This window comes from Gadus morhua, chromosome 4 (assembly GCF_902167405.1).
Source record: "Gadus morhua chromosome 4, gadMor3.0, whole genome shotgun sequence".
In the NCBI taxonomy this organism is placed as follows: domain Eukaryota; kingdom Metazoa; phylum Chordata; class Actinopteri; order Gadiformes; family Gadidae; genus Gadus; species Gadus morhua.
In genome coordinates, this window is record NC_044051.1 from 14,031,402 (window position 1) to 14,058,019 (window position 26,618).

At 48.1% G+C, this 26,618-nt stretch overlaps 2 protein-coding genes across 10 annotated transcripts in view; one reads left to right on the forward strand and one right to left on the reverse strand.

The window, feature by feature from the left end:
• tjp2a (tight junction protein 2a (zona occludens 2)) overlaps positions 1 to 3,061 on the forward strand; it is a 32,949-nt gene extending 29,888 nt beyond the window's left edge. For 7 of the 8 annotated variants that reach the window (XM_030355430.1, XM_030355431.1, XM_030355424.1 and 4 more), the window contains 3 exons: positions 305 to 382; positions 903 to 988; positions 1,437 to 3,061. In XM_030355430.1, coding sequence (XP_030211290.1) covers positions 305 to 382; positions 903 to 988; positions 1,437 to 1,572 — 300 coding nt within the window. In that variant the 3' untranslated portion in view covers positions 1,573 to 3,061. Of the gene's footprint in view, positions 1 to 304; positions 383 to 902; positions 994 to 1,436 lie in introns of all 8 variants that reach the window. The other variant, XM_030355427.1, reaches the window with a different exon arrangement.
• A 549-nt stretch (positions 3,062 to 3,610) lies between these two features.
• On the reverse strand, positions 3,611 to 23,507 carry LOC115542922 (amyloid-beta A4 precursor protein-binding family A member 1). Of its 2 annotated transcripts, XM_030355433.1 has the most exons (13): positions 23,066 to 23,507; positions 18,319 to 20,296; positions 16,868 to 17,215; positions 16,192 to 16,231; positions 15,604 to 15,749; positions 11,744 to 11,776; positions 10,214 to 10,300; positions 9,509 to 9,712; positions 8,897 to 9,076; positions 7,909 to 8,121; positions 6,568 to 6,687; positions 5,126 to 5,266; positions 3,611 to 4,640 (listed from the first exon to the last, which is right to left on the reverse strand). In XM_030355433.1, the coding sequence occupies exons 2-13, from the start codon at positions 20,194 to 20,196 to the stop codon at positions 4,569 to 4,571; spliced, it is 3,462 nt and encodes a 1,153-aa protein (XP_030211293.1). In that variant the 5' UTR covers positions 20,197 to 20,296; positions 23,066 to 23,507; the 3' UTR covers positions 3,611 to 4,568. The 2 variants fall into 2 exon arrangements, with proteins under 2 accessions (XP_030211293.1, XP_030211294.1); XM_030355434.1 differs by lacking the exon at positions 11,744 to 11,776.
• Positions 23,508 to 26,618: the final 3,111 nt, after the last annotated feature.

Consider the following 26,618-nt stretch of genomic DNA (forward strand, 5'->3'; position numbering starts at 1 on the left):
ATCGGGTCAGACCAGGAACACAACCTATAGTATGAGCCAAGAATTTTGACAGTTTTATAGACAGAATCGCCTATTAAATATGAATCCACACCCATCTAAATATTTTAGTGTCCATGGTACGATCCACTCCCAGATGCACCGTTATCGGAAAGATACACCCTGCGTTATCTTCTGAACAGCGCGTACTTGCTAGTGTGTTCTCCATTATGTGTACATCCTCCCTTCAACCTGTGAAAGTTGACTAACCCCAGAGTGTGTGTGTGTGTGTGTGTGTGTGTGTGTGTGTGTGTGTGTGTGTGTGAAGGTGAAGGCGTTCGAGAAGATGGACCATCTGGCCAAAGCCCAAAGGCTGCTGGAGCTGCAGGAGGCTGAGAACGCTCGGGTAAGTCAGGAGGAATATATACTGGGTCTGGGGGTTAAGATATACAGACTCCACTTAAGCACTGCTGCTACACGAGTACAAGTACGTATACAGGCAGTCGGGCATAAATATAAATGAGAAGTAGTAAAGCTACACAACTACTTCAATCAAATACAAATACAACATGTATCTTTTTGTGTGCTTTATTCTCGTTATATTCTTAAGAAATCTGAAAGCTGGTGGTTGCATCGTTTCCCTGATAGCAAATCATCCCTGTTTATGCAAGAGCAAATGGTCCCTGTTTCTCGGGCGACATTCAGTGTGAGGAAGCGGGCTATCTAAACAGAGCGGGCAAAGTAAACAATGCAATTGTCGCTGGTTAGCAACGCAGAGCCAGAAGGTTCTGCTGGCGGGCAGACCACCTTGTCCTCTGACCAGTCCGCTAAGGGTTACAACAGGCTAATGTCAAGCAGAGTACGTGTGTGTGTGTGTGTGTGTGGGTGTTTCGGTGTGTCCTGACTCCTCCCTCTGTGTGGTTCAGCTGGAGATCGCCCAGAAGCACCCTGACATCTACGCTGTGCCCATGAAGCCACCAAAGCCCAACGCCAACCGACCTCAGCCCATCGGGTAAGGTCAGACAAACACACACGCATACACAGACCTGCACATACACACACACACACACACAACCATACACAGACAGGAAGACACACATGCATAAAGACACACTAACACACACATACACAGACCAGCACACACACAATCTAACAAACACACACTCACTCTTACACAAACAAACACACATACACACACACAGAAACCACACACACACACACACACACCACCCCTGATGCACACTAGCACACACAAGAACAGACAAACTAACACCGACAAACACACCAGCATGCATGCATACTAACATAGACACACACACACTTATCCACCGACGCACGCACATTGATTGCTGCTTTACAATGATCAATCAGCGGTGGCGTGCTTGCTAGTCATGCTTCGTTGGATAACATGGAAGTCAATGTCAAAATATAAAATGGTGTGTGTGTGTGTGTGTGCGCAGCTCCAGCTCCAACCCGGAGCCCCAGTCGAGGGGGGGGCAGTACGACGAGGACGAGGAGGAGTACCGCCGGCAGCTGGCCGAGCAGACCAAGCGAGGGCACTACAACCCCCAGAAGTACAAGGACACGGAGCTGTAGGTCACATGACCCCGCGGTCACATGACGGCCTGCTGCAGCCAATGACATTGTCCAGTCCCCTCCTCCCCCCCCCCCCGCCTCTCCCCCTCGCTCTCACGGACGCTTGCTTGTTTTTCTCGACACCGAAGCAAAGCAGACTCTGTCCGTTGCCTCGGTAACCGCACCACAACGGCCGTGTGTGTGTGTGTCCTCGGTTTTAAAGGTTTAAATCCCGACGTCGACTTTTTACCAAGCAAAGTTTTATGATGTCATTTTTTGTGTTGCGTGTCGAGTGTGAGGTTGTGCACATGTGTATGTGTGTGACAAGCTATACACAGACACACACACACACACACACACACACACAAATAGCATTATAAAATGATATATTTTTAACACGTTTATTTTGGTAGTTCATCTTCTGCTGTATTATTTCTAATTGTACCTTTATTCCCCCCCCTTTCATAAACTTTATATTGCAGTGTATATATTCTTTATACAGGTCTGTTCATAGGTTTTTGTTACGTTAGGATACAAAATGTGTTTATATCGTGTACCTGCCAGGTGAAGTCCCAGTTGGGATTCACTTGGTTCTCTGTAATTGCTCCCAGGGTGTCTCTGCTGCACCATTGGACACTTGTAACCATAGTTTGAACCACTGGGAAACCCCCTAGAAGCTAATTTGACCAGCAGACACAGATCCACACCTACAGTGAACCAAGACTGCTGAATAAGGCTGAGACCCCAACGAAAAACCCAAGAACAATTCCCTCTTTTCGCCCTTTGTTGATTTAATTATATTCAATGTTTTAGATATTTTGTTTTCGTTAAACCGTCTTTTAGATAGAAGTTGCGTGTATGTCTCTCGTCAGATTAGAAAGAAAGAAAATCCTGTTTTTAGTTTTTATAAAGAAAAGTGCCTTTCAGTGCTGACGTCAGCTCACCGAAAGTACTTTGACAGGATGCCAGGCCGACCCCATCATGGATGCCCAAGATCTGGAAGAATTAAAGCATCCGGGAGGTGAATGCAAAGACTAACAGAAATGTTATGCATGTCATGTTCTGTATTCCTGTTGTGTTAAACCGACATCGGTCCGATGCAATGCTTTATACAGCCAGTTATATCTAAAGAGGATGCAGAGCTAGACTGGTTTCTGTGGTTATTTGAGCACCTACTGGCTGATCTACTGTTCCTTGTGTTTAGTCCCATGTACCCTTCTCTTTATTATCTGCTTACAACTGGAGACAATCACCTTTTTACACATATATACAGTATATATATATATATATTATATATGTGTGTAGCAGAGTACCATCAACACTTTTTGTACATGGGTATTTTGGGGGGAGATGTGACGACAATCATTACATTGGGCTCACATGGGTTTATTATGTTAATTATTTTATGAACGTGTACTCTGTCCCCCGACAGCTCAAGAAAATTGATTCTTGATATTGATCTCAAAATTCTGAAATTCAATAAATAAACGTTAGATTATTTTTTGCATTACATGAGCTGTGAGATACAGTGTGTTGTGTGGTTCATTTTGGGGTTCCAGCCCTTCTGCGGGTTGGAAATCCAGATAGCGCTCCTGCAAATTCCCAGTCAGACGGTAAATATTAAGAGAAATTTGAAATAAATCAAGTGGCCAGATGGAGCTATAATAAGCAATTTGAGCCATGAGTCCCTGACTGGTTCAATTTAATTAAATTGTATTAGTATAGCCCTTAATCACAGGTACAGTCTCAAAGGGCTTAACAGGCAATATATTTATGACATCCCCCTAACCCTAGCCCAAGATAAAACTCCCTTCCATTAGCAAGGAAGACATCTTGAGAAGGAACGGAGAGTGGGGCTTCCTCCTCCCAGGGATGTTCATGAGTGCCATGGCTGTCGTTATCGACCGATACTAGAAGAAGCATGTCTGTGTGCGTTGTCATATTTTAACGGTCATACGTGGGTTTGAAACCCCCCAATCGCCGCTTAGGGCTACATCTTTATCATTCCTGTCGAAGATAACTGCTGATATGAGTGCGGTTGCAAGTTAAACGTCCACAGTGGCGGCCTTGGGGGAGTTTATTTTTCACGTAATACAAAGGAGGACAACCACGCCTGGATTAATACATGTGTCGTTTACATCAATTCAGGCTATCCCTTTCTATCACCTTCTCTGTTAGCCGTCAGGATGAATGATATTGAAATGTGTTTAGCTCCAAACCCAGTACAGTGACTTTAGACCAACAACAGGACTCCCTCATTCATCATAACAACTTCCAGTATTCCCCAAGTATTATGTAGGGTTTCTTTTGCATGCGTTTTCCGTATATATATATATATATATATATATATATATATATATATATATAACCTCTCCAGTTATTTGTCTTTATGTTCTGGTCCAAGATGTGTAGGTCCATATTTGTAAGTACATTCAATTCATATAACCATTTAAGGTAAATGTAATCATTCTATTTTTCCAACTAAATATGCATAATAAAAATACACAACTTATCTTTGGTTATACATAAACCATATCACATAAACACTCCGCCTACCGTGAAATAATCTGTGTATTTACATGTTAAACATGACACATACTCATACAGATTAAGGCAAATCTGTGCTGTTGAGAACAGAATACTTGTGATATCAAACGAGATACGTAAAGTGATGTTTAAATAAAAAAAAAGATATGGTAAAATGGCTAATATCTTGGATGTTTTGTGGCTGAAGTGGAGCGAACGAGGAATCCCAGTGAGCGGTGTGGTCTGACGTAGGGGGTCAGAGGTCAGGTGTTCAGAGGCCAGGTGGGCATAGGTCAGGGGTCGGAGGTCAGGTGGGCCGAGGTCAGGTGGTAGGAGATCAGACGTCAGGTGGTCAGAAGTCAGGTGATAAGAGGTCAGATGTTCAGAGGTCAGATGGTCAGAGGTCAGGTGGTATAAGATCAGATGGTAGGATGTAGGGTCAGAGGGTAGGATGTAGGTTGGTAGGGGGTAGGATAGGGGTAGTCAGGCTCTCAGATGTAGACGGGCTGTTCTTGTGCGGTCAGCAAACGGTACATGGCAGCAGGCATTGTCTTCATGTGGATCTGCAGCAGAAAACACATCAGACGGACACAGGGGGTTAGAGTCATCAGATCCTTCTCAGTTTAATTTACCATCTAATACACCTATATCTAATGATGCACGTAGACACGTCATCAGTGATGGAACCTGGCCTCATCGGGTGGAAACATTGCCGTATCCACAAAACAAAAACAAAAATGAACAGTTCTAATTAAAACCCTGGCTTAATAATCCACACGTATTATTATTATGGACCAGCACATCATGTGCTGTGTGTTCTATGTGCTGATGTGCTGTGTGACCTATGTCTGCGTGCTAATGTACGACATGTCCTAGGTTCTTTGCATCCTATGTCCTGTGTTCTATGTGCGATGTGTCCTATGTTCTGTGTGCTAATGGGCTATGTTTCCTATGTTCTATGTTCCGTTTGCTAATGTTCTATACGTCCTATGTTCTATGTGCTTTATTTCCTATGCTCTGTGTGTAGCATGTGGGTACGTGGGCCCACCTCTCCCATGGCGTTGGACAGGATCTGGACAATCTTCTCGTGGGGTGTGGCCACCACACTCTGGCTGTTTATCTCGATGATGCGGTGGCCAACGCGGACCCCTCCCCTCTCAGCGATGCCCCCCCGCATCAGACTACAGATCTGTACACACAGAAGCACACACATAAACACACATATACATACACACACACACACACACACACATACATACATAATCACACACACACACACACACACACACACACACACACACACACACACACACACACACACACACACACACACACACACACACACACACACACACACACACACACACACACACATATAAACAGTATTCCTTCTCCACTAAACAACGGCTAAGAGATAACAGAAAAATGTGACAGAGCTGCAGTTAAAGAGAGTTGTTCCGGAGAGGACTATTCCGGCTTTCCTCAGTCTTTCATGGGAAGAATGCATTGTCAACCATTAATCGATAGAAAAAATTATGTCATAGTATAAAAACAAGATAATATAATTATCTAACATGAAACTTCAGCAATAAAACAAATTATGCGCTATGATCCACAACCTAACTCAATAATATACTAGGTAAAGACATTAGTCCGTGCATAAAGTTACAATAACTAAATAATCAGCACAGTTTCTGTTTTGTTAAGGCTTTAACTATAACTTCAATGTGAGATGTCGAAGCAAGATAGGAAAAGAATCTTGTATCGAGGAAGAAGTTTGGGGAGTTTGAACACATGCATTACATTCTGTTGAATGTTTATGCAGTATTTCATAATCCTGCCCTAGGCCCGTTGCTAGGTAACAGTGGAACACTTTTTTGAGGGTTTACATGGGAGTGTAATGCCTCCGTTCTCAAACTTGTCCTTGTCTCAGTCTGCCCCCTTTTTGATTAATCAGTTCAGGTTTAACACATTTATACAGACGAGAACTAGCCTAAACTAATATAACCTTAGACGCGTGTGTGCCTGCAGTCAGGAACACTAAAACATTGACGCAAATCATTTAAACTCAACGTTCAATGTCTCTAATGACTTGTCATTCTGTGAATGAAGGATGCAGCATTTCAACTAAATGTACCACAATCCCTCTAATACGCCTGTTGCCAACGGTAACAGCCAATCCCAATGGCAGTTCCATTTGCACATTGTTTCCTCAACAAGGATGCAGCGATATATAATGAAGGAAGCTTCATTATATCCATCCATGGGATACTTTAAAGGTGACATATTATACCACCAAGTGTCAGTGTGATCAGCCGTTACAAGCCGTTCTGCGGCTTGTAACGGCTTGTAACGGCTAATCACACTCACACTAACCCTAACCCTTACACCTGGTGGTATAATATGTCCCCTTTAATAGGATGCTAAAAGCTAAATGGCGTCCCTAGCATCGCGGGGTGGGTGGGGGTGGCTCTACAGCGGGTCTCTTACGATGCCGTTTTGCACACTGAAGCCCAGCTGGTAGCGCAGGTCGGGCCGACGGATCAGCACCATGGTGACGGGCGGGCACCGCACGATGTTCATCTTGATCCTGGACTGGGACTTCAGACCCTGGTGGGGGGGACAGGGGGACAGCAGGGTTAGGAAGACGAGCGAGAGAGGGAGAGAGAGAGAGAGAGAGAGAGAGAGAGAGCGAGAGAGAGAGAGAGAGAGAGAGAGAGAGAGAGAGAGAGAGAGAGAGAGAGAGAAGGGCGCACAAAAACAGAGAGAGAACTGAAATTTGAAAGAGAAAAACACTAAATTTGATATCAAAAGTAAGATTTTATCAACGAAATGTGATTGAGTTGAAACCTGCCCTATGTCACTCTTCTGCTGAAGATATTGTCTCTATCAAACACATCAGAACCAGAGTGTTTCCTTTGAATAAAATGTGCCTGTCATGAGTCAATCGATCTAGGGTATCGGATAGCAGTGACGCCAATGTTCTGAAAGGTTACTGGGTTCAATCCCCCTATGTCCGCAGGCCTCATCTGACAATGTCCTGTGAGCCAGCCACTATAGTACCTGAAATCAAAGTCACCTTGGATTTGGTTCGTTTTGTTCTCCATGCTAGGGGTTTCATAGTTGAACCATCTAATGAATAACCATATTTCAAGGTTGAATTTGTAATAATATGCATAAATATTAAAATGTCCATTCCATTGTATTGCAGTTTAATCTCTTGTGTTTTGTATTGAACTCATTTAAGAGTTCACCTCAACTCTGCATCAACTCCCTGACATCCCTCCTACGCACTTATTGTATGTTCTACGTCCGGGCACTTTACATACGCACCTAATGTATGTCGTACATTCTGGCACTTAATGTACACACGCATGTATGTCGTACGTTCTGGCACTTAATGTACACACTTATTGTATGTTGTACGTCCTGGCACTTAATGTACACACGTTTGTATGTCGTACGTCCTGGCACAAAAAAAATCGTACTAGTTGCGTAGCATCTTACCCTAGCTATCTTTGTTGCATACGAGAAACGGGTTAACCCAGCGATTATTGGTGCATGGCAATTGTTTCAATAAACAGCCCTACTGCACCAACAGCAATATTGTTTCTCTTTCTTCTGACAAATGTACATATTGTAGGTCACTTTGGATAAAAGTATCTGCTAACGCCCTCAATTTAAATGTAAATGTATTGGAAAAGTATAATGTCAATAAAAATACTGTGTTTAAATATGTTTTTTCGGAAAAAAAAAAATGACTGAAACTGTGACTTCCGCCGTAGCCATCGGGGCTCGCACCCAGGCTGATAACAGCGAAGGGCGTCCCACCTTGATGATGCTCTGGCAGGTGTTGAGGGGAAGCCCCACCAGACTCGTCCCGTTGATGGTCATGATCTGGTCCCCGATGTTCAGCCGGCCCGACTTCTCCGCCGGCCCGGCGTGCATCATGCTGGCGATGATGACGGTTGGGAGGATGGAGCCCCAGCCCGACTCCACGATCACCAGGCCCAGCATCTCGCCTTTTTGCTTCTCGATGTAAACCTGGGGGAGGGGGGGGGGGGGGGGCGGTGGTCACGTATACCACTGAGTTTGATGTCGTGTGTGATTTGGGTTATGGGTATATTGGTAGGAATGTATATATTTGTATAATGATGAGTTGTTTTTACGATATATACCTGGTCACTATGTGAATGAGAGAAAGACGTTTCTATGGCCAGGACCTTATTAAGATACATCTGTTTATTGAAGGTTGCTTCTGTGTCTTTATGGACAGCAGCGTGAAGAGAGACAGGAAGGTGGAAGGTTCCAGAGGTTGGAATCTGGGCGCTACAAGGCGAATTCCTTAGTGCACGGTTTGTATCAGATTTCCCCTGTTTGACTCTGGTCAGTAAAGCCTTTTTGATGGTTGTTACAATTGTTTGTCCATTTAGTCTCCATGACTTTGTCTATGGTTCTTAGTCGTTCTTTAGGATGTCCACGTTGTTTCTTTACGCTAGAGATACGTTTTTGATCATGAGACTGCAATTGTCGTTTTGCAAGAGACTCTGTTGTTGGGGTGTGTGGAAGGCAACGATTTTGCCAACACAGCTCACCACACATAACGACCAAAACAGTAAATTGTATCTCATCCATCGTTAGGGGTGTGTCTTGAGATTTTTTTAACATAAAAAGCACGATGTGTGCCAGGCTTTAGCCTGCTCATAATCAGGGATGTTAGTGACCCCTGATGTTTGTCCTACTGAGAGCACCTCTGTGTAAAGGGTCTGTTCCCAGGCTCGACCTCTGACAGTGTACCTCCCCCTGGTGGCAGACTCACGTCTTTGCAGTTCTCTGACTTGGAGAAGTGGATGAGGTCGTCGTTGTACATGTCCTGAGTGTTGAGCAGGTCGCTGTACTCCCTCTGGCTCAGGTCCTCCGGGTCGATGCCGTTGGCGCGAAGGAACTCCTGGTAGGCTACGCTGAAGGACTGGCCGATGGACTGGGCTATGAGCTGGGCCTGGTGGAGAGGTGGAAGAGAGACATAGAGGAGAGAGAGAGGAGGGAGAGAGAGAGAGAGAGAGAGAGAGAGAGAGAGAGAGAGAGAGAGAGAGAGAGAGAGAGAGAGAGAGAGAGAGAGAGAGAGAGAGAGAGAGAGAGCACCACATTCTTTATGCAAAGGGATAACTTTGAAAAGCACTTTTGTTTCTTTCAAAGCATTAATGACTTGGCACAGAGACGCCTGAGCACAGATGTTACTCCAGTTAAGACACTAAAATCATGCAAACAAACAACACGCACAATCTAAAATCGAATGCACACCTTGATAACCCTCAATACAATATATGAATTAGAAGTAGAGTACAGATTAGTGTTATACATCACTTTTAACCTGTTACAAAACAACAACAACAACAACAACAACAACAACAACCACGGATTGCTGACGTACGTCCTCGGACTCGAACACGTGGCAGATCATGCGGTAGAGGCGGCGGTCGTCCCCGGACAGGGTCTCCTGCTCGCCGCTGGGCTCCAGGGGCTCCTGCGTGGCGCTCCGGGACCGCACCATCTTGCCCCGCGCCATCAGCACCACCATGTTGCCGATGTCGGCGATGTAGGAGATGGTCCGGAGCGGCAGGTCCATCATGGCCTCCTGGCGGGGGGGGGGGGGGGCACACACACTTCTTATAGACCCCACAGAGGGCTAATGGTCACCTTTCACTGCTAACGGCTACCCACAGTCACATGTCCGCCCACCACACACAGAAGGTTCTGAAACCATCTGTCCTCCGCTCTGTGATACTGAGTTGAAGGGTCGTTAGCAGGAGAGCTGGCAGCCGTACAACAACCAAGACTGAGAGCACTTCTTTACAAAGGCGTGGTTGTCCTTCAATTATCTTTACGGCTGATATTATTTTGAGATGAGTCAATATATGCGGGCTGGCAGGTTCAATGTTGATATATTATAACTGACTTCAGGTGGCTATTGGTTACTTCAGGTTGCTATTGAATACTTCAGGATCCTATTGGTTACTTCACGATGGTGTTGGTTACATCAGGTTGCTATTGGTTGCTCCAGCTTGCTATTGGTGACCTCAGGTCACTATCGGTGACTTGGGGCTTCGGTCGTTGACTCCAGGACGCTCTTGGTTACCTGAGTGTCTGCGTTGAGAACCTTGATCCTCTGCGTGGACATGAAGAGGTCCACCTCGCCAGTAGAGGGCGTCTCTGCTTCTGTACTCTGCAGGATCACAAGACAAACAGGAAGTGAAGCGTTTGACAACAATACCTATTTCAATGCCCCCACGTCTCTTGCCTTACTTCAGCATGACCTCCACGCTGAATACACTATAAGGGGCATATGTACGTCACTACATGCATTCTCTTGAACAAGGGTATATTAAACAGACTACAAAAACCCAGCAGGATATAGAGGAGAGGATATAGAGGTGCAGTATGGGCTGGGACATCTTGCTAGAGGGTTCCAACCAGTTAAGCACAAGGTACTGGGGATTGAAGGCAGAACGTGGGAAGTAAACACCCCAGTCATCTAAATTCACCCTACAATGTCATCGTGATTCATTTTGACCTCATGAGAGAGGGTACCCGTCGTCATGGCAATGTTAAAAGGCACCAGTGCTTCCAGTAGAGAGGACTGGTGCTTAGGTCACATCATGGAGACGATGTTTGGATGGACCAGCCGATCAGACATCAAACACAGAATTTCTGGATGCGAGTTTCCTTACATGTTCGAATTCAGCATAGTTACAATTATGAGTGCACTTACTGAAAGCAATTTTATTTGTGGAAGGCAATGAGTTAAATTAGGAATATGATTAATAATATAGTATGGTTTTTCCTTTGTCACACATTGTCCTTCTTCACCTGCTCCATTGTACAGATGACTCCACCTCCCTCGGTCATACATTATGCATATACTCATGACATCTCACCCTATTGCATGAGAAGCTATTTCCTTTTTATTTTCCTTTTGTCCTTCTACCTTAAATCGGTGGTTCTTCCGTCCGCACCGCTAACTAAACCCGCTGAAACCTCCCCCCCGACCCCTTGAACTTCTCATCTTCAGTGGAGCTTCTAAAGCGTGAAGCAAACCGGGTCCTACATGACAATCAGGAGATGTGCATAATAAATGTTCCATAAATTATCCACACAAAGGGGCCTCTGACATATGGAAGACCCGCGACACGCCATGAATTATGGATGTGAGATGCAGAGATGAATTCTAATCAAATCATTAAAATCAAAGACATAAACCAACAACGGAGGTTGCAAAGGCTTTTGTCTGCGCACTTAAAACACACCCTCTTCTTTGAAAAGACTTTTAAAAGAGCCATGAAACAAAAGTTTTGAGGGATCTCATTTAACACACGATGAAATACTTAGTACTTGGAAAATATGGTCCTCTGAATACGAAATACACCGGTGGCTCCCGTGGTGATGAATGAAATGACATCCCAGCTATGCAGGAGAGGAAGCTCAAGCTGTTATAACCAGTGTATGAGAGACCGCAGGCTGGAGTACCACACCAAAACACAAAGGACACTTACACACGTTGTCACATCAACACAGACGTCTGCAGACACACCAGCCCTGTTCTCCGGGAACTAGGGATGCTACGAGACACAGATGACAGAAGAGACGGAGACAGAGAAAAGGGTCTTACCTTCTTCCTGTTCTTTGCCTGCTTTTGAGCAGCCTGCAGTGACCAGAGAGCAGAAACCAAAACAAAGAGCAGAGAACAGAAAAGCAGAGAGACAAAGAATGAAAGCCGGTAAAAGCAAAGGAGTAAAAGAGCAAAAAAGAGAGAGAGAGACCGAGAGAGAGAGAGACGGAGAGAGAGAGAGAGAGAAAGAGAGATACACATTCAAAAACACACACACACACACACACATACACACTTACACACGCACAGAAAGGGGAATAAATGCAGAGTGAAAAAGCAACAGAAAAGAGAGCGCGGTACACTCAACCCAACTCTTAAAGAACAGGAAGCAGGGTGTGAGACGCACGGCTTATTCACTCTCCATCCCACATGTCATTGCGCTAACCAGAGACCAGGGCTGTGGGTGCGTCGTGTGTGTGTGTCTGTGTGTGTGTGTGTGTGTGTGTGTGTGTGTGTGTGTGTGTGTGTGTGTGTGTGTGTGTGTGTGTGTGTGTGTGTGTGTGTGTGTGTGTGTGTGTGTGTTAGTGTGTGTGTGTGTGTGTGTGAATACATGTCCCCGAGATTTTGACCGTCCATCACGTCTGCCGTCATCGGGCCCCTGCAGACACCACACCTCGCGGAAGCTCGGAAACGTTCCCCCCTTCGACACAAACTCTGCTCCTTCGTCACGACCCTTCCCCTCGATCGGATCGACAGCAGGGACCCGCGGCGTGCCTGATTGACAGGTGACACGTCAGTCTCAGAGCCAGCCCTGCTGTGCCGGCTGACATCCACAGGATAGAACAGGCTGTCCAGAGCTCCAGTGATGCAGTCGTGTGTATATATAGTTATATAGAGCCAGACACTGGCGCCCTGCGGCAGTCGATGAACTATCATAACACAAGGAGAGCTCCGGCATATCACCACTTCCCTGCTCACAATGGACACTTTAGTGTGTTAGCGTTCCCTCATGTAGGCCGACGCATATCTGGAACTTTTACAACGTACAGACCAATATGTATCCGCTTTCTTGATGGGGTTGAGTCGGGTTTCCATGACAACGCAGGAGCCATGCAAACGATTGCGTGCGCTGCAAAGATGTGTGTGGGCGTGTGTGTGTGTGTGTGTGTGTGTGTGTGTGTGTGTGTGTGTGTGTGTGTGTGTGTGTGTGTGTGTGTGTGTGTGTGTGTGTGTGTGTGTGTGTGTGTGTGTGTATGTGTGTGTGTGTGTCTGTGTGTGCCTAACCTACTCATGTGGGGTGCATTCAAACGATTTTAGCAGTAGAATTCCTTCAGCAGTAATTGGTCTGGCATTGCCACAGTTTTGTATGTAAAATAAGGATTCTCAATAACTTGAGTAAGGTTCCCTAGTAACAGCTAAATCTTGCAATTCCAGAAATATAGTCACAGTTCACACATGATTAAATGCTTACATACATGCATGCATGCATGCATACATACATACATACATACATACATACATACATACATACATACATACATACATACATACATACATACATACATACATACATACATACATACATACATACATACATACATACATACATACATACACGTATGCATACATACATATGAATAAATACACACATACATTTGAATACATCGATACATGCTCCATATATACTACATACATGCATTGCATACATGCATACATACATACATACATATGAATACATTCATACGCATACATACACACATACATGGCCTTTATGTGTATGCACACTTAAATGTCAACACCGATTTCAAGGAATGTCTGTTTAGCCACCATTATTCAATGGGTTTTGTGTAAAATGCCCTACAAATGGTCCGTGGAGGTACTATATTAGCCTCTCTTTGTATCAATAGTGTCTCGGCTTCGACTGTGACCATTCTGCTGGACACAGCATTTGAAGTTAAGAGTCTTCCCGTCCCTTCCCAGACAGACTGACCGACCGACACACAGGTCTGACGTACGCCCACGCGCACACCATGAGTCAGACGCATCCCTTATTGCTGCGTGACGTCACTCTGACATTTCAAAATCAATGTTTCTTTTATAGAAATGTAAAAGAAACTTAGGGGGGAGGATGACAGGACATTGAAAAGGATGAAAGGACCTTAAAAGTAGAGATGTAACTATGAGTCGACTTATCAACTGGACGTCCGAAATCTATTGATAATAATATAACCGGCCTGAGGCTCTCTGGCGTAAGTTTCTCTTCTCCTAAAACCTTTAGTCTGACCATATGACTAATCAACAGAAATATTTTCTTCGGCTTCCTGATGTATGATATGTTCAATCGGCAGGATCACACGATGTACTCCTGTGCATTATATTTAGCGTAGGGTGGTAAAACCGATCGAAAATAGTTCCACTGTGTTTCAAATGACTCATCCCTGTATCCCCGGCGTGTGTGTTAGAGCTCTGCCGCGCTCAGCTAAGGAAAGTGAGAGGAATGTGATTGAGGTGTTGGCGAGACGTGTCTCTGCTTATCCTTATCCTTTGCAAAACTCATGTTCATGTGCAAATTCATGTGCAATGATCTAAGTGTTGATCAAGGCTACGAATATAGAACCAAGAAACGAGCAGCGAGGCATATTGGATTTTTTTAAAGAAGCTTTCTGAATAGCTTTTTCATCCAATGGCTGTCTGCACTGAATGCCCACTTTGTCCCGACTCACAAAGCCAAGCGCATTCACGTTCATCAAATATTAAAACCGCTAAACGTTACGACTACCATGCAGAAGACCACCATCACGGATCAGTTTGATTGACTTCCTGCCAACGCAGCACAAAAGGACCATCTCTTTCTCGCGACTGGCGCCCCTTTAAAGTGACTTTCTCAAGGGTCAATACAAGTGTCCTCAGCCTTCTCTGGTGGCCTAGTCAGACAATACACAGGGACTTAACACTGTTACTTTACAGTAGTTCTTCAGACGCATGTGCCTCCCCAGACAGGGAAGAACCATTGTGTGTGGCTTCACATCGTCTGTCTGAAGAGACTGGTGACACGGTCCTGAGGTCCGTTGCACTACATTTCACAGAATGCTACTGTTGGCATTGTCACGGTTATTTAAAACAAAGAGAATTCTATCAACACATGATTCTAGCAGTGGAGATAATGCTCACCATAGAGAGAGCCACAAAGACTTTTAGACGTGATTAGAATTTGTATGCTACATTATTGGGCATCAATTCAATGTCTATGGATAAGAAATTAGGTTCTATTGATTTGTGTGAGAAAAAAACCTGTCCCCTGTCCTCCTGCTTCAACCCCACGTCTCGAAATAGAGTGATAGATCCACACTGCAGCAAACAACAGACCAGTTCAATGGTATAATGCTGCTGCCTTGCTCATGAGCACTAACTCATGAAGCACATGTATCAAATCCCACACAGAACAGCCCTTTGTCTTTGAACATCACAGCGCACACACTGATTTAGGGATATTACACATTCACTCTCATACCAATGCAATAACAAACGTAAACGTGACGTGAATTGAAATGGTGGATTCATCGTCAATGGCTGATCAGGAAGGGCTGTCTAACAACAAGTCAGAAGGTTGTTCCAAGAAACTGGTACAATGTAAACCTTCCCAAATCAGGATTAGTGGCCTGAAATTGTTCAATCAATTTTGGTTATGGAAAAGACGATTACAATAAAACATATCTCAAAAAAATTACATACATTTCATGCGTAAAAACATACGAATAATTCCCCTCCCCCTACCCCCGATAAGTGTAGTGCTATAATATGTATATAAATTATGGGTTTTTTTGTTATTCAAATTTTTTTGTATGTTAACCTGTGAGAACCCAATATAGTGTGTTGGAGACTGTATTAAAGAAGGAGACGTGAGTGACTCCTGCGCTCACCCTGACTCGGTGCATGGCCTCCTGGGCCTGCTGCATGCGCGCGCTCTTGCTGGGCGTGCGCTCAGACAGCAGGTGGGTGGAGCCTAAGTAGCTGGCAGCAAAGATGATGCCGTCAATCAGGTCCTCTGGGTCACATGGTCCTGGGACTGGAGCAGAGGGCGGGGGAAGGATGCACCCGGGTCAGATAGGGACTGAAGTGTGTCCAGTATGTCCGAAACATACACATACAGACACTACCGATATGTGTGTGCGTAATATACACCACACACACGCACACTCACAAACACACTCACACACACACACACACACACACACACACACACACACACACACACACACACACACACACACACACACACACACACACACACACACACACACACACACACACACACACAGACTGAAACACACACATACACACACACACACCCTCAAACAAACAAACACACAGTGTTGTGCACACATTTTATAGTGAACTCTGCTTATAACACCACACACCATTGTGAGAAAACAGCAAAATGCACTTTCCCATCTTGCATCCCTTCACATAAAATAAACATTTTAGGAAGAGAATTGCCAGAAACTCACCTTCCACAAATGTTGGAAAAGAGTGCAATGGTCTGCGCATCTAGAATCCAACAAATAAAAGACTGTGAATAACCAGGAATCACAAGAGCACATAGAAACAACACCAAAACATTGTCCCACAGTAAAATTGACAACGGACAAAAAAAACGTATTTTTTAAGAAAAAGACTGATTTATTTCGGTAACGATACATTTATGTGAATGAAGAAGCGAAACCTGCCCCATAGCAGAAACTAAAGAAACGATAGGGGCTGTTCCAAACCACATTAAGGCACCAGGATATAAAAAGCGACTTTTCACCTTCAGAGCCAATTCCCCGTGCCAAGAATAGTGTGCCAAAACCAGAACAAACAGCACGTACTTTACATTCAACCTCTTGAACGTGACTCAAACGTTCCCCCCCGTTTAAAGACTCAAGATATCCTATTTGCACGGCCCGCTTACACACTGATGAATGAAATCCCATTCGTCCCACCTTTTCCACTGCGCTAATCCTTTGGAAATAACCACACGCCAAACATAAACAAATGCAAACGCACTACGCATCTCAAACCCCCATTTCATGTTGTCTGCAGCACCTCTCAATACAGGTTAGACACCCACCTAACATGCAAACACCCGCCTCATAAACTCCTCTATGGGACGCGACTCAGCAGCCAATCACAGAGCCCGCTCACCTCCTGCACCGAGGGATGCTGGGCCAGACTGGGGGGCGGGGGCTGGCCTGCTGGCGGCTGATTGGCCGGCGCCGGCCTCTGCTGCTGATTGGGTAGAACGGGTGGCGGGTAGGGCTGCGGCTGGACGTAGGGCTGGGTCTGCCGGGCTCCCTCGCGATCCCTCAGCTGGGGCTGCTGGGCCAGGCTCTGAGGGTGGTGTTGGTGGTAGTGCTGCTGCTGCTGCTGCTGTTGGTGGTGGTGGTGTTGGTGGTGGTGGTGGTGGGACCCCCTGGAGGACTCGGGCCCCACGGGGCTGCCCGGGTCCCGCAGCACCGCCGAGCCGTAGTGGTCGGGAGACTCCGACATGGACTGGAAGAGAGAGAGAGAGAGAGAGAGAGAGAGAGAGAGAGAGAGAGAGAGAGAGAGAGAGAGAGAGAGAGAGAGAGAGAGAGAGAGAGAGAGAGAGAGAGAGAGAGAGAGAGAGAGAGAGAGAGAGAGAGAGAGAGAGAGAGAGAGAAGGATTAGTATGGGGTTGTGTTTGGTTAGCATCACGTCTCATTATGATCTGTTTGTCTGTTTGCTCTTCCACTGTTCACGTTGGTTTATTATGACAACTCATGTTTCGCTTTGGTGGAACAAATGATCAATTTTGACACGCCAATGAAGCACCTTGAAATTTAATTTGACGTAGAGAGAGAGCAAGAGAGAGAGAGAGAGAGAGAGAGAGAGAGAGAGAGAGAGAGAGAGAGAGAGAGAGAGAGAGAGAGAGAGAGAGAGAGAGAGAGAGAGAGAGAGAGAGAGAGAGAGAGAGAGAGAGAGAGAGAGAGAGAGAGAGAGAGAGAGCGAGCGAGCGAGCGAGCGAGCGAGCGAGCGAGCGAGCGAGCGACAGACAGACAGACAGACAGACAGACAGACAGACAGACAGACAGACAGACAGACAGACAGACAGACAGACAGAGAGAGAGAGAGAGAGAGAGAGAGAGAGAGAGAGAGAGAGAGAGAGTTAGAGAGACAGAAAGACAGAGAGAGAGAGAGAGTTAGAGAGACAGACAGACAGAGAGAGAGAGAGAGAGAGAGAGAGAGCGAGAGAGAGAGACAGACAGAGATGAAAGAGAAGGAGCAGCAGCAGAGACAGAACTGGTGCACTAGAGGAGGCGGTCGTAATAGTAAACAGTCTCAGCAATAAAGATGAGGAGTACCAACATCCATCCAGCGGACAATATGCCGCAACACAGCGAGAGCACACCTTCAAAGCTACCGCCCTCGGCCCTGGCAACAGCCGAAGAGGCACACGGGTCGTAAATCTGCGTAAACGCCTCTTTCCCCGGCGCTTTACAACCGCCTCGTCGCAACAACGCTGACACCGACCGCTGAGACGATCATCAGCCCCATCAGCGCAAAAACCGCCACAGCAACAAAGTATCGGCAAAACCACCTCGTTCTAGACCGACAAGGGGGCAGAGCGTACTCACCCCGGCGTGACAGCCCCCGGTCGTCTGGTAGCCCTCCTCCGTGGGGCTGACGTCCTGCCTCATCACCCAGATGGGCTCCACGGGCTGGTCCGGCGTGTAGGGGGACCTCACCGTCTTGGTCTTCACCTCCTCTATGGCCTCCTTGATGTCTTTGATGGCCATGCTGATGGCGTCCCCGGATCCCTTCCCGGGGTCTTCTCCCGGCCCGGCCTGCTCGTTGGACCGGGAGGCGTCCCCTTGGCAGGCCGGCGCCGGGACGGCCGCGCCCCCGTCCTGGGCTGCGTCCTTCCCCCCCCGGGGCGTCCCGCGCTCCGCCGCCGCGCTCCGGGAGCTGAGGCTGCCGTCGGTGCTGTCGCCCTCGCCGTCGGACTGGCCGTCGTAGTGGTGCAGCCGGGAGCCCACCGAGCGGCTCTGGCAGGCGTGGCTCTGGAAGGAGCTGAGGTCTCTGGAGAGCCGGGGCTGGGGGCTGCCCCGGCCGGAGGGGGAGGCCGGGTCGCCCTTCTGCACGTCCTCCGGGCCGCCGCGGCGCTCCGGGGAAGACTCTCGGTAGGACTCCTCTTCGTCCTCGTCCCAGGACTCGCGCCTCCCGCCCCGCCTCCGGTGGGGCTCCCGGCCCAGCTCGGGGTACGGGGTGACGAGGGCCTCGGGGAAGGAGTCCGGGTAGGACTTGGTGTAGGGCTCCGGGTGGGTCTCGCTGAGCGGCTGGGGACAGGACTTGGAGTGGGACTCGGAGTAAAAGTCTGCGTACGTCTTGGGGTAGGCGTAGGACACGGAGTGGACCGAGCCGTCCTCGTCGGGGTCCGGGAGAGGGTCCTGGTCGGGGGTGCCGGGGCTCAGGCCGGCGTCCTCGTCGTACCGGTCCAGGTGGGGGAAGGGGGAGGCCACCGGGGAGGAGGGAGGCGTGGGGGAGTGCAGCGGCGGGGGGCTGTGGAGGTGGCCCTCCATGCTCAGCGAGGCGGCGCTCTCCGTGTCGGAGCAGAGGTCGTTGGCCTCCGACTCCGGGGCGAGGCTCTCCTCCGCGCCGCCGCGTCGCACTCCCTCGTCTTCCTCCTCCCGCTCCTCCTCTTCCAGCGCGGGGTCCTCCCTCCAGTCCTCAAAGGCCTGGGTGTGGTCGTGGACGTAACCGTGGCGACCCGCCACAGCCGCTACAGCCGCCGCGCGGCCGTCTCCGTTGACCCCCTCCTGCCCGTCTGTTCCCTCCGCCTCCTCCGCCTCCCCCGCCTCTTCCCCTTCCTCCCCCCCTGGCTGCCCCTCACCCGCGTCTTCCTCCACGACGGGGGAGTCGGTGCGTGGGCGGGGGAGGGGGTCTTCCCGGGCGGGGGGGTCGGACCCGGCCTGCGTCGGGAGGGCCTGATCGGGACCCTCCCCGTGCTGCGAGGCCCGCTGAGCCGGGCCCGACGGGCCCTCGCTCTGGGGCCCGTGCGGGGGGGGGGGCCGCTGCTGGGGCGTGGCCTCGCCGCCCGGCGGCCTCTGCCTGGGGCCCCTCAGCCGGGGGTTGGGGTCGCCCATGCGCCGGTAGCGGGAGACGCCCGGGCGGGGGTGCGACACGGGCTGTGGCTCGGCGTCCGGGACCATCCCCTCGGCGGGACGGCCCTGGCCTTGGGCCGGCCCCGTGCCGGACGTGGGCCGCCGGCGCTGTCGCGGGGGCCCGCGGGCCGACGGGGCCGGGTGGTGTTGGGGGGGGTGTTGGTGGTGGTGGTGGTGGTGGTGGGGGAGACCCGGTTCTCCGTCCGGGCTCTGCGTCTGACAGGGCCTCCAGGACCGGCGCTCCGCTGAGGAGCCGTTGGGCTGCCGGCTCCGGGGGGGGCCCGGGTCTTTGCTGCTGGGCTCGTCGTCGTCTGCGTCTCCGAGGCCCTCCGCCTGGTGCTTGTGGCTCATGACTGGAGTGTGATCCGTGTGTGTGTGTGTGTGTGTGTGTGGCTCTCAGAACATGTTCCTCCTCCTCCTTCTTCGAGAGAACGCCACTCTTGACAGCTGCCTGAAAGAGCCGGTAGACAGAGACACAATGGCTTCTGTCACACCACATACGACGCACGCCGTGTAATCAGAAAGGGCGCCGATGGAGGGTGAAACAATAAATGGAATATTATTGGTTACAGAGGACAGCTTGTTATAACAGCAAGATGTTAGCAAACTTGTCTGAAGGACAGATGTCTAAGATGATTCTATATTAAGCCAATGAATGTGGCAAACGATTGTGTGGCTGTGTGTGTGCGCAAACGTCTTTGGGTACGTGTGCGTGGGCGGTTATGTCTGTGCCTGCATGTGTTTTATGTGTGTGTCTGCATTTGCGTCTGCATGCATACGTGCACGTATGTGTGTGTGTGGTGTGCTTGTGTGTGCGTGCGTGTGTGTGGTGTGTGTGCGTGCGTGTGTTTGCGTGTGTGCCTGTGCATGCATGTGCGTGTTTGTGTGTGTGTGCCTGTGCGTTCGCCCGAATATGTTGCGTGTATGTGTGTGTATGGGCTTGTGCATGCATGCGTTTTTGTGTTTAAATAAAAACATGCTGGTCTAAATCCAGTGGATTGCCTCCGTGTGATTTAATCTGAACCACTTTCCCCCCCGTTGCCAACGCTCCCTCCAGGGGCAGGCAGATGGCCCGACCGGGAGGAGAGAGTCAACAGAATCAGGGGAAGAAAACGAGGAGGAGAAGAACATCCTCAACGAGAGACGAAGAGACGCGGCTTAACAGACAAATCTGATCAGGGGCGGGCTGAGGCAGATGGACGTGTTATTGATCTGAATATGAAGGAGCTTCTAAAGGGATAAGAACACTGGTCCTTACAGCACTGCTGCAGGAAGATGCAATATATCTTATTAGGGGTTTAAGGCTGCTATAATTAAAAGCATTAGGGAAATCATGAAGTGTTCTTTAGGTTCATCAAATAATGAAGTGTGGTGATAGAGTCCCCATCGGAGGGCAATGTCCTTTCTTTTCATGCAAGGCAGTTTGGTCTGTTTGTGGAAGACAAGTGTTATCGTGAATAAAGTTGAATGAAATCGATTTTATCATCTCGTTCCGTACATTTTGAACAATCCCAAATGATCTCAATCACCCTCCTTGAGTCTGACGGGATTCTTTACCAAGAGAAGAAAGAGACGTATATATTATACACCCTCTTATCGACGTGATGCCCTCGATGTCAAACGCAGAGAGCGGTGTAAGTACGCATGCTATCCTGTTGCCACATTATAAGACCGCACCGTTTAAAGCGATGTATTCAAGCCCTCCTCCTCCTCCACGGAGCACTGAAAACATCTCTGGCGCCATGGTGATCGCCTTCAGCACAACATAAGACGCCTTCAACGACGCCTTCAGAGTCCGAACCCGCGTACACCCATCAGCACAGCGTTGCGGCATAGTTTCCCTCAAATATCATCTTGGTTCAGCATGTAAGTGCAGACATTTTGTTTGACTCGAAGATGAACTAAGGCAAGACTAAGTGCAGAACAAGAGAGGCGCTCGTGGGACATTCAGAGTAGCAGGGGCCTCATTTGAAGCCCAAAGCGGAATACATTTCAGGGGGCCCGCGGCCAAGCTGGCTGTGTGCTGCTACACACACTGGACGCAGGTGTGCTACACAGACACATAGACACACACACGCACACGCGCACACACACACACACACGCACACGCACACACACACACACACACACACACACACACACACACAGACAAGACGGTAGTGTGTGTAATAGTGCCCCCCCCCTCCTGGAGGGCCTGGGGTTGAACGGGTCACAGATGGGCTGGCACTACTGGGTCCATTACCAGTCTGCCCAGTCCTGCGGAGATGCAGTGAGTGGGTGGGTGAGGTGGGGGCTGGTGGGGTGTGGGGTGGGGGATGGCGTGGTGTGGTAGTGGTGGCAGAGGTGGTGGTTGGAGCGGTACAGCCTACTCGTCGTCACACCTACACACACGCACACCGAGTACCATAAATACGTTTATGGAGGTCAGAATAGAAAAAGATATATGAAAAATAGGCTATGCGTTAGGCCTACACACACACAGACCCCAACTGAGACAAGCATGGTCGTTGTTTGATTAAATCGATATATGCTTTAAGTCATATGATTTAGCCTACATCGTTGACATGTCACGTCTACCAATAAGAACTATTTTACGCATCTACCATTACGCTGGCAAATGTTTTTATTCTAGTGGCTCGTTGGTGATGGAGGACATTTTATTGCCATTTACCACCGGCCTGTCAGCTCTCCGTTACAGGCGACTGGTTCACCGTACAAGTGACACGTTGACGATGAAAAAATACAACAGGACACGTTAAGACGCTCTCTCTACGGTACTAGTACCGGCTGCTCCAATTAACGACGGATCAATCACGGACGTATCGTGCAAAATAAAGGCGTTACGATCGACTACATCCCGACCAGCGATCCTACCACGGGATAGACGCAACCCTAAAACTAACGGGTTGTAGGCCGGTACACCGGCTGGCCTACTTTTGCATTTGCCCTATAAATATATAACAAGTGTGATGTGATATTTGCCCCCCGGTTCCCAGCGCAGCAATCCGCCTCACTGCCTGCCTTGCTCTCTCCGAATCCGGCATGATTTATATCTGCAGGTGTAGCAGCCCCTAGTTCCGCCAGCACGGGACACGACCCACCTTGCGGGCTGCTATCCACCGCTCCGAGGGGGGATTCTGCACCCGTCCCGTTTCATCCAGCACGCCTCACTTCATCATAATTAAAAGGACTGAGCTGTCGACCGCCTCGCCTCACCTACCTGCACTGTGTCACTGTGAAGGGGTGGGCCGGGCCGCTCTGCCCATCTCCATCTCCATCGCTGCCAGTCCTCGTCTCTCGCGCACAACTTGCTGCTCGCTGCTCGGATTAACTCGGCCCCGCCCTCCGAGCCGTGACGTCAGAGCGGATTACCGACGCACAAAGCGCCTTTACAAAAGAGACGCTGGTACAACACGACAAAAAACCGTGTTACGGTGCACCGGAGCGCGGCGCCGTTCCTTTCCCGTTCCCCGTTAGTTTAATCGTCGTCTCCTGGTCGTCATGTGTTCAGGCCGTGTATCATACAATTTATCCCCCTGTTGTTACCAAGCCGCCCCGGCGGTAACTGGTCTGGTGTTGTTGGGCCCTACACAACACGCTCTGCTCCATAATTCCCCTTGGAACACTTTCTCACCTTAGTCACGTGCCTCCGTATTCCCCCCAGATCAGGCGTTACCGTGACAACGTGAGGCAGGCGGCGGCGCAAGCAGTCAGGCACGCGGTGTAACTATGGTGTCCAGTCGGTTGATTGATGGTCTACTTCATGTCGTTTATAACGGGTCAACACCAGAGTCGTAGACGGGTTGGAATCGTACAGCCTACAGACTTGACCCAGATTAGTCTAGAATAGTAAACATAGGCTTACGAGGCCAACTTTCACCCCAGCCACCATAGAAAATCACATAGGCAACTCACATTTTAATCTTCCCTTATCGTTTAGCTTCCCCATTCTACTTGTATTTCTAACGCAAGGCATCAATTATTACTGACTATGTCTGCATACATCGAGGCCTCCTACCACTGGGGGCCAGAAAGCCCCAGAGAGTAGGTAGGTCGACTGCAGTGCGTGTGCACTCAGTTATTCAGCAGCAGTCTATACACTGCAGGCAAGTGAACATGTACGAAACCCAGGGACGGAATGAAAGCTAATGAATGTTTTATCGCGACCATTAAGCCATTATCTCTTGTCACGCCAATCTCAAGTCGGGCCCTCAATTATGCCCCCCACAGCAGCAGCGCCCGCAATACATTGCTCGACAGTCTCGAAGCCCCCGTTCAGAATCTATCACCTGAGCGCGGTGGTCCTGATTGACCTGCAGAGGGCGCTGTTCTACCACTGCTCGCACCGAGGATAAGCGCGATGTTGCTTTTTGGTGTGTTTGTGCAGCCTACTTTTGCTATATTGTAGTAGCCCGTTTGACAAGTGAGGCATAAAATAATGTAGCCTTCATATTCTCAATACTGGATGGGCATCTAACACAAGAGGACTGACTCTGACTGGACCGCTCTGTCGACCTACCCCAGGGAAGGGTGTTTCCCAACGAGAACCGACCCCGATCTTATGGGCAACAGCAAATTTCTAACACGGCGGTCTGTTCAATATTCAATGGTGGCCACAATGGTTGCCTGTCAAATGGACAGCCCACACATGGTACGGTTTAAAAAATGCATCTCATCTGCAGGTTCTGGGGAAGCTATACCTGTAACGTTTCTACATAATCTTTTTACTGAAATAGCCCAAATAAAAGGTTTCTCAGGAAAGGAGCCCATCCATGATTCAATCCATCTAAGGAATTTCTCTCAACAAATAGTTTTATTTTGGTGCCCCTCACCTCACCAGTTACAACCCCAATTGCACCAATCAATTAACCACTAGAGGCTGCTAATGAAACAAATACATATGCAGGTAAGACATAAACGTTTGTATTTTTATAAAGACACTGAACTAAATAGATAGGCCTATATGCAAAAAAAAAAAATTCTTCCATTGTTTTTATTACAGGTCTTTTTTTTTTCTTCCGAAACAAATGCATGTAAGAGGCTTTGGACTGGAAATGACTCCATTCCTTCAGCATGGCCCCAAGGCACTGAGGTACTAACGACGGAAATCAGCCTTTCTGGACATCACCAGCAGGGAATTCACCCCTCCCCAAAAATACCAAAATGAAAAATAAAAAGGGAACTAGAGCAAAAGAGAGAGAGAGAGAGAGAGAGAGAGAGAGAGAGAGAGAGAGAGAGAGAGAGAGAGAGAGAGAGAGAGAGAGAGAGAGAGAGAGAGAGAGAGAGAGAGAGAGAGAGAGAGAGAGAGAGAGAGAGAGCCAGTGCTTGTGGGTGTGAGAGAGAGAGAGAGAGAGAGAGAGAGAGAGAGAGAGAGAGAGAGAGAGAGAGAGAGAGAGAGAGAGAGAGAGAGAGAGAGAGAGACCAGGTGTAACAGATCAAATGGGGATCAGTTGCCCCTAACGTGGTACTGCCTGAGGGGAAACACCTCTGGGGACCGACACGCTGAAGGACTTTGGGGGAGAGGGGCCCCCTTCCTCCATGCTCTCACTGCTGTACAGCTAGTACACACTGGCTCTGAACGGCACGATGTGGGGTCTGTCATGCTCTGTGAAGTAGACAAATCAGACCAAAAAAAATTCAGGAATATTTGTTAGCCATGTCATTTTTGTTTGTTTGTTTATTGACGATCGCTACATGGATCTTTAAGTTTCCAGATAGTTACTTTTTAATTTTGATTGATACAATTCTTAAATAAATTCTTTATTATTCTATGTAACGGGTCTCATGTTAACATTGTGCATCCATCCACAGAAACACACACACACACACACACACACACACACACACACACACGCACACACACACACAAACATGCAAGGCTTAGAGCATGGGATATGTTTTAATTTTCAACAGACTTATATTAGCCTTCTCTGTAAACATTGATATATTTAATAAGTGTTTAGAGAACGGGTGTTGAGTAGTGGTTGGGAAATAATAGACTAAATGCTACTGCATTTACACTTCTTCAATTACACCTCGGATGAGTCTGGAAATATTGAATTCATCCCAAAGTTTAGTATTTATCATAGCCTTCACTGTGGGTATTATAACAGTGAAAAGTATTACATAATAACTTAACTGCTACTTTCCGTGTACACTATACACGCTTGGTTGCCACTGACTTCAGGGAATAACTATTTGTTCTTCCAAACATCTTGAGAAGAGATTTGTTCTGTACAACCCTCTTCTGAATTATTACGGCCTGAAGCCTCAACCAAAACAATGCGAAGACGCCCCACAGTTCAGTAGCCTTTGCTATCTTCAACAGTTCCTATTAATTAATAACCTATTAGATAATAATCTTGGAGTTATGTTCAATCCCATTTATCATAGAAACATTGCTCAAATCAGACCAATGATATCTGCAGCAGATGCAGGGATGCTCATCCAGGCATTGATATCATCTAAACTAGGCAACTGCAATGCAGTGTTCTTTGGTTTACCCAACTCCACTAGTGCAAGCCTCCAGCCTGTGCACAACGCCGCTGCTAGACTCCTAACTAGAAGCTACACATTCAACCACATCGCTCCCTTTGTCTCCTCTCTCTGCTGGCCTCCTATTAATGTCGGATCGGATCGTAGAACACCGTGCATAGTGAAGCACCATCTTACCTGAAGGACCTCATTATGCCCTATTGAGCGTCTCGTTCCCTTCAGAAGCTGGCCTTCTTTCCAAACGTTACAAAGAAATCTGCAGGAAACAAAGCATTCTC